Raw genomic sequence first — 12,520 nt, 5'->3', positions numbered from 1 at the left:
TGAGCACATGCCACATTCTTGGTTGGTTGTCCCTCCATGCCCATTTTGGGAGAAAGCTGGCACCTCAGTGACAAGAGAAAGTGTAATTCCCTCAATTCTCTTAGCACGTTCCTTTGTTTTTTTCATTGTCCTCCTCATGGTCACCCAATGAAATGGACAACTTTAAATCATAGCCATTGGAAAATCTCCTTGTCTTCAGAGCCAGACTTCCTCTGTGTCCCTACTTGTAAGCTTCTTGGTATTAAGGAAGTCTCAGCATGTGGCTTCTCTTCCTGTCTTTCACTCTATGGCTTTTCCTGGTTTACAGAGAAACGTAAGTATAGCCGAGACTTCCTGCTACGTTTCCGCTTCTGCAGCATCGCCTGTCAGCGACCTGTAGGACTGGTTCTTATGGAAGGAGTGACAGATACTAAGCCAGGTAATGGGAACTAAGCTTGTTCCCTGACTTGTTCCAACTAAGCTTGGTCCTCTTTCCTCTGCACCTCTGATATTTGTCAGTTATGTGGTTTCTTAGTCTTTTCTAGGTATAATTCTTAGAGATCAGCTTCTGGTAATAAGTATGCTTAGGAGGAAGGTCAGTGGAGTTCACCGGCCATGTGCAATGTGTTCAGAACATGGACCAGGAATCAAGAGACCTGGGTTCTAACTAGCTCTGAGACCTTGAGTAAGCCGCAAGCTTTTTAGTATTAAGTTGCTAATAACTAGCATGTATACAGCATGTTTAAGAGAGAAAATACACTTGATGGGGCTTTGAAAATCATAAGGTGACAGTACTCCTGGATGTAATAACAAGTTACTCCTACTGAGAACTTCCAGATTGTAAGTATCAGAGTATGCTTGATGTTCTCACCTTCTTGTCTCTGAAAACACTCCAAAGCAACAAGGAGAATGAAAAAGAGAAATGCAAACTCCATCTTTGAGAAAGCTAGGACACCTGAAGATATTTGAAATCATGAACCACAGCACAGGTGGAATGGTTGCAAGAAGCACTGGAGGTCATGCAGGGGTGCTGGAGCAGGTATGGAGAGACTGGTCTGTGGGGCCATATGGATCTCCAAAAGAACCAGCAGGGTGCCTTTCTCCAAGGTGAGGAGCGTACCCCGAGGCACGAAGTCAAAATCCCTTGTTTCATCAACAAGAATAAGATGCACAGGTTGTGAAAGGATATTGTCTGAACCTCTTTTGGTCCAAAGAGGCAGTAGAGGAAAGACTGATCAAGGAATCAAGCCAAATTTGCACGAAGCAGTCTGTTTAAGTGGTGGGGGGAGGTGTAATACTTAAACTGCATATTTCTTTTGGCTAGGGGGAAGTAAAGATGAACAGGACTCACACACAACCCTGCGTCATAAGGAAAAATGCCTGTTACTTGGAATGCGTACCCAGGTCTTCGCTTGTATAAGCTTTGTACCAATAGCTTGTACATAAAAACCTCAACTAATTCCAAGCTGGGCTGCCCAAAAGGAGCCAGCGTGAGATCTGTACTAAAATACTATAAGAAAAAGAGGTGGAAGAGCAGGAAAAGTAAAAGGCAGATAAAGAATACTTCGAAGATGAAAATTGTTGCCATGGAGCATATGAACGTTATGATTATTTTCCCATGAATAAAAAAAATTAAGCAATTGTCTTTATAACATAAGAGTGCAAAAATAAAATAATTGCTTTTATAAAATAAGTTCAAGCACATGGCAAGACATCAGTAGATGAAATGTAAACTGCAGAGCTCAGGAAAAAAGTGGAATAAAAAATTTAAGAATCACATAATACAAAATTAGAAGCAGTCCAAGAGAGAATAGGCACTGCTGAAAACAAGGCAAGAAGCAGAGGCCAGGAAGGATAAAAAGCACTAGAAAGAAAATAACAGTAGTGGAAGTTAAAGAGATTCAACATACACATAGTTCGAGTTCACAAAGAAGAAATCCAGTATAATAGCACAAAGGGAATATTTAAAGGTATGATTCAGGGAAGATTTTCCCAAAATCAAGAGATCTGACTCTCCACATTGAGAAGGATATACCATGTCTCAGTAAAAAATGACATAGGAGAGTCAACAGTAAGACATCTTAGTGAAGTTAACAGAAGTCAAAGATAAAAGAATCGTTTGGGCAGAACCAAAATAATTGGGCTATTTTTAAAGGTAAAAATAATCAGGTAGGCTTCAGATTTCTTAACATTAACATTCGACTCTGGAACACAGGAGAGCAAGGTTTCAAAGAAAGGCGGTATGGTCAAAAATTTTATACTCAACCCAAAGCCTTTCATGAAGAAACTGCTAGACAACCAAGAAACTTAAGAAACTTAAGACAACCAAGCAATGACTGAAAAAACTATAGTAAAAGGACTGGTGGTAAGCAATGAATTCATTTTTTTCTTGAAGGAATTTAACTTGAATTGGCATTTTGCAAAGAGCAGTGAACATTTCAATGGCTTGTTTTTTTTGTTTGTTTGTTCTTTTTAATTGCAAAGCTAGTGTATTATTACAACTGTGGTGATAGCAATAATAATAGTGGTGGCCACCATGCATAGAGCGACTGGCGTGTGCTAGGAACTGGGATAAGTGCTTGGATCAGTTGGGCTCAGGCAGGGAAGCAGTGGCTCAATGTTTTAAGAATACAAAATCCTGGGCTTCCCTGGTGGCACAGTGGTTGAGAGTCCGCCTGCTGATGCAGGGGACATGGGTTCGTGCCCTGGTCTGGGAAGATCTCACATGCTGCGGAGCGGCTGGGCCCGTGAGCCATGGCCGCTGAGCCTGCGCGTCCCGCAACAGGAGAGGCCACAACAGTGACAGGCCCACGTACCGCCAAAAAAAAAAAAAGAATACAAAATCCTAAAGTTAAACAGTAGTAGGATCCCACATAGGTAATTCCATGTTAAGAATAGGTTATTTTAAAAAAATCAGTACTGTACTCGAAGCATAAAATAAGCATTTCAATTTAATAACAAAATAAGAACCTTTAAAATACACTGACAATCACTTTGTAAGTAGAATCATTATATGGGGGAAAATATCCAGTTCACTAACAGTACCCAATAATAGCAGTATTTTCAAAATTGAGATTAAATTTGGGTAAACACACCCATCCTCCACATACTGTGAACGTACCCTTCCGTTTGTTTAGTATCCCCACCCAGGGCCGAATAGGGTCCTGATGAATCTCTTTTAAGGACTCCAAATCTAAAAACCTACTACCAGTTTTAGACCATGAGTAGAAAGACTTCAGGTGCAGTACAAGGAGATCATAGTGTGTGATCTTTTTTTCTAGAGGATTTGTTTAGATGTGCTAACAAATAATATTTCCAGTCCAATACCAGAGTCATCCACCTCAACTGTAGACATTCAAACTTGCCAAGTTGACTGTGACACTGACTTTAATGGGAAGCATCTGAATTGCCAAAGTAGCTACAGTGCTGGGGAGTGATGGTCTAACTTTCCAACAAGTTGACGTTGCATTGTGCTGGAGTGTTCTACATCACACAAGTTGTATAATAAAAAAAAAATGTGATTCTCACTCTCCCCAACTCCCTTTGTGAAGGAATAATTCATAAGATGGGAATCTAAATTTTAAGTCCCCCTCTTGTAAATATTTTTAATTATTAGTGGTTTATTCTTTCCAGTATGGTTCTTAAAGACACTGAAAGGGGTTACTCTGTTTTCTTTTTTATGAGCACTTGCACATTTCCATTTATCTCCAGAGCTTCAGGTCTTTTAACATGTAAAAATAAACCATGTGCCCAATTAAGTGCATTCTAGGAAAAAACAGTCGCTAATAAATGACTTCCGTAAACTATTATTAACAAACTGACCAGATGGCCACAGAGGAAAGGCTATCTGATCAGTTTTTGAACCAGGAAAGTTCTGAATCCAGCTCCTCCACTGGCCCATCCCTGCACAACTTATTATCCTCTTCCCAAGTACACTTGCAGAAGAACTTACTTGCTTGGCTGCTGCCAGTGCTGAATGGTCCAGGAAGATGTTGCAGCTCGGGTAGAGGCAGTGTGGCCCATGTGCTCATGTGGCCTGGTGGGACAGGCAGAGGCCTTGAGTCCCATGTAACTGCTGGAGCAGTGCCGTTTGTACATAGTGCTGCATGGGTAGAACCTGGTGTTGAGAGAAGCAGTTTTCTTTCTTTCTTTTTTGTTTTTCTTTTCATGTACTAAAAAAAGACTTGATTTTTTTTTTTTTTTTTGCGGTAAGCGGGCCTCTCACTGTCGTGGCCTCTCCCGTTGCAGAGCACAGGCTCCGGACGTGCAGGCTCAGCGGCCATGGCTCACGGGCCCAGCCGCTCCGCGGCATGTGGGATCTTCCCGGACCGGGGCACGAACCCACGTCCCCTGCATCGGCAGGCGGACTCTCAACCACTGCGCCACCAGGGAAGCCCAAGACTTGATTTTTTTTATCCTCACACTAATATGAAAATTTGCCAAGTGTAAATGTCTAGTTTGGAAATCAGTCCATTGTCTTGCAGGTTCCGGCATTGCTAATGAGAAGTCTGCTGCCATTTTGATTCTTGATCCTTTCTTTGTATATCACCTATTTTGCCTCTCTGAGACTTTCTGGTTCTTATCTCTAATCCCTTGATTTCTGAAATCTCATGATGGTTTACCCTACTCAGGGTGTTGGTTTAATTCATTATTTTGGATACTCCACGGCCCTTTCAAATGGAAACTAATTTATTTCAAGTCACATAATTTTGCTGGTAATATTTCTTCAATAATTTCCTATCTTCTGCTTTCTCTTTTTGGAATTACTGTTAATTGGATATTAGAATCTACCATCTGTGAGATGCTCTCAGCTTGTTCATTCCTTCTAGTGATTTTAAATTTCTGCCATTTTATATATATATATATATATATATATATATATATATATATATTTATTTATTTATTTATTTTTGGCTGTGTTGGGTCTTTATTTCTGTGCGAGGGCTTTCTCTAGTTGCGGCGAGCGGGGGCCACTCTTCATCGGGGTGCGCGGGCCTCTCACTGTCGCGGCTTCTCTTGTTGCGGAGCACAGGCTCCAGACGCGCAGGCTCAGTAGTGTGGCTCAGGGGCCTAGTTGCTCCGTGGCATGTGGGACCTTCCCAGACCAGGGCTCGAACCCGTGTCCCCTGCATTGGCAGGCAGATTCTCAACCACTGTGCCACCAGGGAAGCCCTGCCATTATATTTTGAATTTCCAAATCTCCTTTTAAAAGTTCCTTCTTTTTTTATACCATTTTTTTTTTTAATGAATGCAAATTGCCTTTCTACTACTGAGGATGATAATTTTTAAAATTCCATCTGTTCCTTCCAAGGTTCTTTTAATTAAGAGTTAGTTTCTTCCTACCCCACTGTTTGTTCCCAAAGATTCCATCAGGTGTCCATTCACATTTAGGAATGAGACATGAAAACGTAATGGCTCTGTGTGAGGGATGGTTCTAATTGACTGGTGAGTTCATTGTGCCAGTTTTGATTTTCACCTCCCACCTCTTTTCTGGAGTAATGGTACCTCTGATTCCTGACCTCTTACATGATTCAGAAGCCTAAATTAGCTTGCCTCTTGCTGAAGAGAAAACCATTTTCAATATCCTGCTGGTCACTGTGATTTTTCTGATTCAAAATGAAGATATTAGTGTTAGGAACATTTATGTTCCAAATAACATCACATCAGTCATCACAAAGTGAAACTGCAGTATTTAACAGGAATAATAGTCAGAACATAACTAATGGTTGAAGGTTTTAATTCATCTTTCTCAGTTCACAATAGTTCAAGTAGATAAAAAATAACGGAGAATATAGAAGACTTAAATAACATGTTGTATGGTAAATCTGATGGATACATATCAAACTCTGAGCACTGAAAGCAGAGCAAAGACATCTTTTAAAATATCCACAGGAAATTCCTGAGAATTGGCCATATATTAGACTACCACAAAAAAAATCAGTAAATTTCAAACAGTAGAAATAGAATAGCCAACTTTCTGTGATCACACATGCATTAAAAATAGAAGTTAAAAGAATGCTATCATCTGGACGTTTAAAAAATTTCAAACAACTTTTGGGTCAAAGATGAAATTTAAACAAACTGCAGAGTGTGTAGAAAATAACAATAATGAAAATACCATATATATGTGGTATATAGCTAAAATAGCGTTCAGTGGAAAATTCATAGAATTATATAGAATATCTTGAATCAGAGAATTATATTGATAAGAAAAGATTAAAGTAAGTAAATTAAGTATCCCCCAAGTTAGAAAAGAGAACAAGCTGAAAGAAAGCAGAAGATGAAAATGAAAATAATTTAGAGAACAGAAAAACAGTAGGACTAATAAGCTCTAAAAATCGGTTTTTTGGGTGAAAAACAGCTGTCAGATTAGCTAACCTATTTAAGGGGGCTGGGGAGGAGCAAGTAAAAGTATTCAGATGCAGAAGAATTAAGAGGATTATAAGGGGGTTCTTTTCTCAACTGAGTGCAAAAGAAATTGAAAACTTAGATGGCCTATGTTAATTTTAGAAAATGTAATTTACTAAAACTGATTGTGAAAGAGAGACGTAACATAAATAGATTACCACAGGGTGAAAAAATAGTGAAAGTTCTCAGAGATACAGTCCCACAAAAACACCATGTTCATGTTGATAGAACATCATCAAACCTTTAAAGAACTTGTAATTCCATTACTGTTTAAATTGTTAAAGAGCACAGCAGAAGGGGGCCAAGTTGTTTTTACAAAAGAAGTATTTGAAACCAACACCTGACAACAGTTACACAGGAAAAGAAAATTACAGACCTTAATATTCTCCACTTATGAATATTGATGCTTAAAAAATGTACATAGAAGATCAGGAAACAGAATCTAACATCACATTTCAAGAGCAATATACTATGCCCAAATAGAGTTTATCAGAAATATGAAGGTAGTTCAGTATTGGGAAATCTATTAATGTATTTATCATGCTAATAAATATATGAAATCTATTAAAAAATAGAAATGCATGTCATCCTGTAGATGTCAGAGACATTTGTTAAAATTCAACATCTATTCCAGATTCTTTTAAAAAGAACCTTCTTAAGGAAAAAATAGATAATTCCTTATACCCTTAAAATACATTTATCTTGGTCAGTCAGCGCTTTGGTGCACCATGGAGGAAGGGGCGTGGAGCCGCCAGATGCCTGAAAAAGAAAAAAAACAAAAGCATTCATCTCAATCCAAAAATGAGCATCTTGCTTAAAGAAGACAATCTAGTAGCATTCCTGTCAAAGTTGGGAACAAGATAGGGATGACTACTGTCATTCAACTGTGAGAGACACCAGCCACAGAATTAGAAATAGAACATAGAAATATAGACAAGAAAATAGAAGTAAACAATGGAAAGGAGGGGGTAAACTATTACTTGCTGTTAATATGGTTATATAACTGGTTATCCAAGAGAATCACCTAACAACTATTATTAGCATTAATTCTGGAAAGTATCTGGGCAGAATATTAATATACAGAAATCAGTAGTATTCATATAATAAAATAATGATATATTTGTTATAAGATGTAATTTTAAGAAGACCCTATTTATAATAGCAACAAAAAGAAAACAATTTAACAGGGAAAATGTAGGAATATTTCATTTCATATAAATTAACAAATTTATTGGCATGAAGTTGTCCGTAACATTCTCTTACCTTTTTTTAAAAATAACTTTATTGAGGTGGAATTCACATACCATAAAATTCACCCATTTAAAGTGTACAAATCAGTGGCTTTTAGTATATTCAGAGTTGTGGAACCATCATCACAATATAATTTTACAACATTTTCATCACCCCCAAAAGGAATCCCATATTCATTAGCAGTTATTTTCCCTTTACCCCTCCCCTTGTAAAAAATCAACAGTGGTCGTATGGGTTTCTGGACTCTCAGTTCTATTCCGTTCATCTATATGCCTAGCCTTATGCCGGTACCACTCTGCCTTGATTATTTTAGCTTTGTATAAGTTTGAAATAGAGAAGTGTAAATCTTGTAACTTCATTGTTGTTTTTCAAGATTATTTTGGCTATTCTGGGTCTCTTATACATTTCTATGTGGATTTTAGGATCACCACGTCAATTTGTGCAAAAAAGTTAGTTGGGATTTTGGTAGGGATTTACAGATCTGTAGATCAGTTTGGGAAGTGTCGCCATTTTAACAGTATTATCTTACGATCAGTGAACATGGAAGTTTTCCCATTTATTTAGATCTTTAATTTCTTTCCATGTTTTATAGCTTTCAGTGTGTCTTATACTTCTTTTGTAAAATTTATTTGTAACTACTTAAAATTCCTTTTGTTACTTTTATAAATGGAAATATTTTCTGAATTTCATTTTTGGATTGTTCATTGCTAGTGTATAGAGATGCAATTTTTGTATATCAGTCTTGTATCTTGCAATCTTTCAAACTCAATTTTTTTAAATGAATAAATTTATTTATTTATTTATTTTTGGCTGTGTTGGGTCTCCACTGCTGCACGTGGGCTTTCTCTAGTGGAGATGAGCAGGGATTACTCTTCGTTGTGGTGCACAGGCTTCTCATTGCGGTGGCTTCTCTTGTTGTGGAGCAGGGGCTCTAGGCACACGGGCTTCAGTAGTTGTGGCTCGTGGGCTCAGTACTTGTGGCACGTGGGCTCAGTAGTTGCGGCACGTGGGCTCCGTAGTTGCAGCTCTCGGGCTGTAGAGCGCAGGCTCAGTAGTTGTGGCACATGGGCTTAGTTGCTTCGCAGCATGTGGGATCTTCCCCGACCAGGGCTCGAACCTGTGTCCCCTGCATTGGCAGGCAGATTCTTAACCACTGCACCACCAGGGAAGTCCCTCAAACTCATTTATTAGTTCTAATAGTTTCTTAGTGCATTTCTTAGGATTTTCTATATATAAGATCATGTCACCTTGCAAATAGAAATAGTATTACTCTTTTCCATTCCAATTTGGATGCATTTTATTTGGTCCATAATTGTCCTGGCTAGAACTCTCATTACAGTGTTGAGTGGTGACAGCGAATATTCTTGTCTTATTCCTGATCTTGGGGGTAAAGTTTTCAGTCTTTCAGCATTGAGTATGATGTTAGCCATGAGGTTTTTTTGTTTGCTTTTTATTTGTTTGTGTTTTGTGGATTCCCTTCACCAGATTGAGGAAGTTTTCTTTTATTCCTAGTTTTTTAAGTGTTGTGGGTTTGTTTTTTGGTCATAAAGGAGTGGATTTTGTCAGATATTTTTTCTGTGACTATTCAGATAATCATGTGGTTTTTGTTCTTCAGTATTCTGTTAATATGATGTATTATATTAATTGATTTTCAGATGTTAACCTTACATTTTTAGGATAAATCGTATTTGGTCATAGTATATAGTCATTTTTCTATTTTGCTGGATTTAGTTTGCCAGTATATTGTTCTGAGACTCGTTTTCCAACATGGGGGAGGAGGAGTTTCCCCCAACACCAACAAATAATTCAACTCAATTCTGACACTGTCTCCCCAGCGATAGCATCAGATTCCACAGGTTAAGGGCTCAGTTCTACAAGACCCACCCCTCCAACACTTCAGGCGCCTGTCAAAAGACCAGGTTGTTCCCTGTGCTTCTTCTGACCGACTGGCTATAAATCAGAGGTTCCCACTATCCCCTCCTTCCTTGGGTTAGATTAATTTGCTAGAGTGGTTCACAGAACTTAGAGAAACATTTGACTTGCTAGATCATTGGTTTATTATAAAAGGATATAACTCAGGAACAGCTGTACAGAAGAGATGCATAGGGCAGGTATGTAGGAAGGGATGTGGAGCTTCCATGCCCTCTCTGGGTGCACCATTCTCCCTCGAATCTCCATAAGTTCACCAACGTGGAAGCTTTCCAAACCCTGTCCTTTTGGGGTTTTATGAAGGCTTCATTACATGGGCGTGATTTATTAAATCCTTAGTCATTGGTGATTGATTCCACCTCCAACCTCTCTCCGCTCCCTAGAGGTCATAGGGTGGGACTGAAAGTTCCTCTAATCACATGGTTGGTTCCATTGGCAACCAGCCCCCAACCTTAGCTATTTTCCAAAACTGCCTCATGAACATAACAAAAGGCACCTTGCTCACTCTCAACACTCAGGAAATTCTAAGGGTTTGGGGAGCTTTGAACCAGCAACTGTGGACTAAGACTGTATATGAAGACTGACTATATATGAGAAATATATATTTGGTCATCTGAATGACCAAATATACATTTCTTATAAATCACAGAACTGTAATTGTTGAGGCATTTTGCATCTACATTCATAGGCGATATTAGTCTGTAGTTTTCATTCTTTGTGACGTTTTTGTCTAGTTTTGATATCAGAATAATACCTCATAGCATGAGTTGGGAAGTGTCCCCTCTTTTATATTTTGGAAGTATTTGTGAAGGATTCATATTACTTTTTTAATGTTTAGCAGAATTCACTAGTAAAGCTATCTGAGCCTGGGCTTTTCTTTGTGAGAATTTTTAAATTGCTAATTCAGTCTCTTTGTTATAGAACTATTCAGATTTTCTTCTTTTTCTTGAGTCAGTTTGTGTAGTTTTTGTCTTTTTAGGAATTTGTCCATTTTACCTAAGTCATCTAATTTGTTGGTATACAATTGTTTATTGTATCCCTATAATTTTTTTATTTCTTAAGGTTGGTTGTGATGGCCCCCTCTTTCATTCCTGGTTTTAGTAATTTGAGTTTTCTCTTTTTTTCTTGGTCAGTCTAGCTAAGGGTTTGTCAATTTTGTTGATCCTTGTTATCCTTTTTCTTAGTTTGGGTTGTTATAACAAAACACTACAGCCTGAGTAGTTTATAAACAACAGAAATTTATTTCTCACAGTTCTGGAGGCTGGAAGTTCAAGGTCAGGGTGCCAGCATGGTCCAATTTCGGTGAGAACCCTCCTCTGGGTTGCTGATTGCCAACTTACTGTTGCATCCATACATGGCAGAAAGGACAGCTCTCTGGGATCCCTTTTATAAGGGCATTAATCCTGTTCATGAGGGCTTCACCCTCAAGGCCAAATTACCTCCTAAAGGCCCCACCTCCTAATGCCATCACACTGGGGGTTAAGATTTCAACATATTTTGGGGAGAGACAAACATTCAGTTCATAATACCTATTAATGTCAGTAAGATCTGTAATAATATTCCCTCTTTCTCTCCTGATATTGGTAATGTGTGTCTTTTTTCTTTGTGTATGGGTGTGTACATATATAGGTGTGTATAAGTACGGATACGTATGTGTGCATACATATGTATACGCATACATACACCGATACATATATGCACACAATGGATGGTGGGTGATAGAAAATCTCTGGAGGAATACACCAGGAATTTGTTAACATTTGTTGCCTCTGGAGAGAGGAATTGAGTGGCAAGGTCCCAGAGTGGGAGGGAACCTCTTCACTGATATTTTTCTCTACATTTTGATTTTTGTACCATGTGACTGTATTACCTAAAGAATGAATTTAAATTTTTTAAGAAGTTGCTGAGCCAGGGAAGAGATGTCTGTGTTAGAGACCTCTGTCTGTCTGCTTCCTGAGGTTCTTGACTTTGGTCCATTGTTTTCTTCCTCTCCTCACCTTTTCTCTTTCCCTTTTCCCTTCTGGAACAATCCAGTCAAGGATCTGAGTGGGATTTCAGGGTGCAAGGTTCTAACCCTGCTTCACTGTCTGTGATTGATAAAACCCTTTCTCTCCGGTCTTCTACAGAGCGACCTGCTGGCTGGGCTGAGCCTGTCGTTGAGGAAGACATATCTGAGCCTGAGCCTGACTTCCCCAGGTAATCTTCTTCCAGTTCCCTTCTGCTTGCATTCCAACCCCATCGAGGTGTATTAGAGAGATTCCTGTTGGCTTTCCTGGGGCTGATTTGGGCGAACACATTTTGCTGAGCTCTCTCTTCCCCTTGTGTGTGCTAAGTTTATGGAGGGACATACTAGTGTGCAGAGGCCAGAGGTGACCCACATAGGTTCTTGCAGATGAAAAGCCCCTGCCCTTTTCCTTTGGGAGTAAGGCCTCACAGAAGAGCTGGCTGACCCATGGACAAGGGTACATTACGTATACTTCACCAGGTAGCAAGAGGAGAGTGGGGGGTGAGAAATGCCAGCAGGACTGTATATAAATGTGTCTGTTTCTAGGCTAATTTTAGCTAAGACTCTCAGCCTCTTAATTAGCATGGGAAGGCATTTGCTGAGGTTGAGTTATTTGGGATCATCCCTTAAAAAACTTGATAAAACCCACAGAGAAGTGACCTTGCGAAAAGTTCAGTAATGTTTGTTGACTGACATCTTCCCTTCCATCCCCGAAGGACTGTAGGCACCATCCAGCACTGCCTCCACCTGACCTCGGTATATACTCATTTCCTGCCCCGGCATGGCCGCCCAGAGGTCACCACAATGCCCTTGGGTCTTGGAATGACAGTAGATTACATCTTCTTCTCAGCTGAGTCCTGCGAGAATGGGAACAGAGCTGGTAAGCTTGGTGGATCCTGGATTCCTAGAAGCCACCCCCAAGAGTCCCTGGGAACTGATGGTAGGTCA

General features: G+C 39.3%; 1 protein-coding gene across 2 annotated transcripts in view; it reads left to right on the top strand.

Moving 5' to 3' along the window:
* Positions 1-12,520, top strand: part of ANGEL1 (angel homolog 1) — a 29,640-nt gene that overhangs the window by 8,681 nt on the left and 8,439 nt on the right. The window contains exons 7-9 of one of the 2 annotated variants that reach the window (XM_022576479.3): positions 308-418; positions 11,694-11,763; positions 12,289-12,452. In XM_022576479.3, coding sequence (XP_022432187.2) covers positions 308-418; positions 11,694-11,763; positions 12,289-12,452 — 345 coding nt within the window. The remainder of the gene's footprint in view (positions 1-307; positions 419-11,693; positions 11,764-12,288; positions 12,453-12,520) is intronic. The other variant, XM_022576480.3, reaches the window with a different exon arrangement.

Source organism: Delphinapterus leucas, chromosome 2 (genome assembly GCF_059928025.1).
Source record: "Delphinapterus leucas isolate spDelLeu-1000000601 "Yukka" chromosome 2, BTC_Dleu_Yukka2, whole genome shotgun sequence".
Lineage (NCBI taxonomy): Eukaryota > Metazoa > Chordata > Mammalia > Artiodactyla > Monodontidae > Delphinapterus > Delphinapterus leucas.
This window is presented reverse-complemented; position numbering and strand designations above follow the sequence as displayed.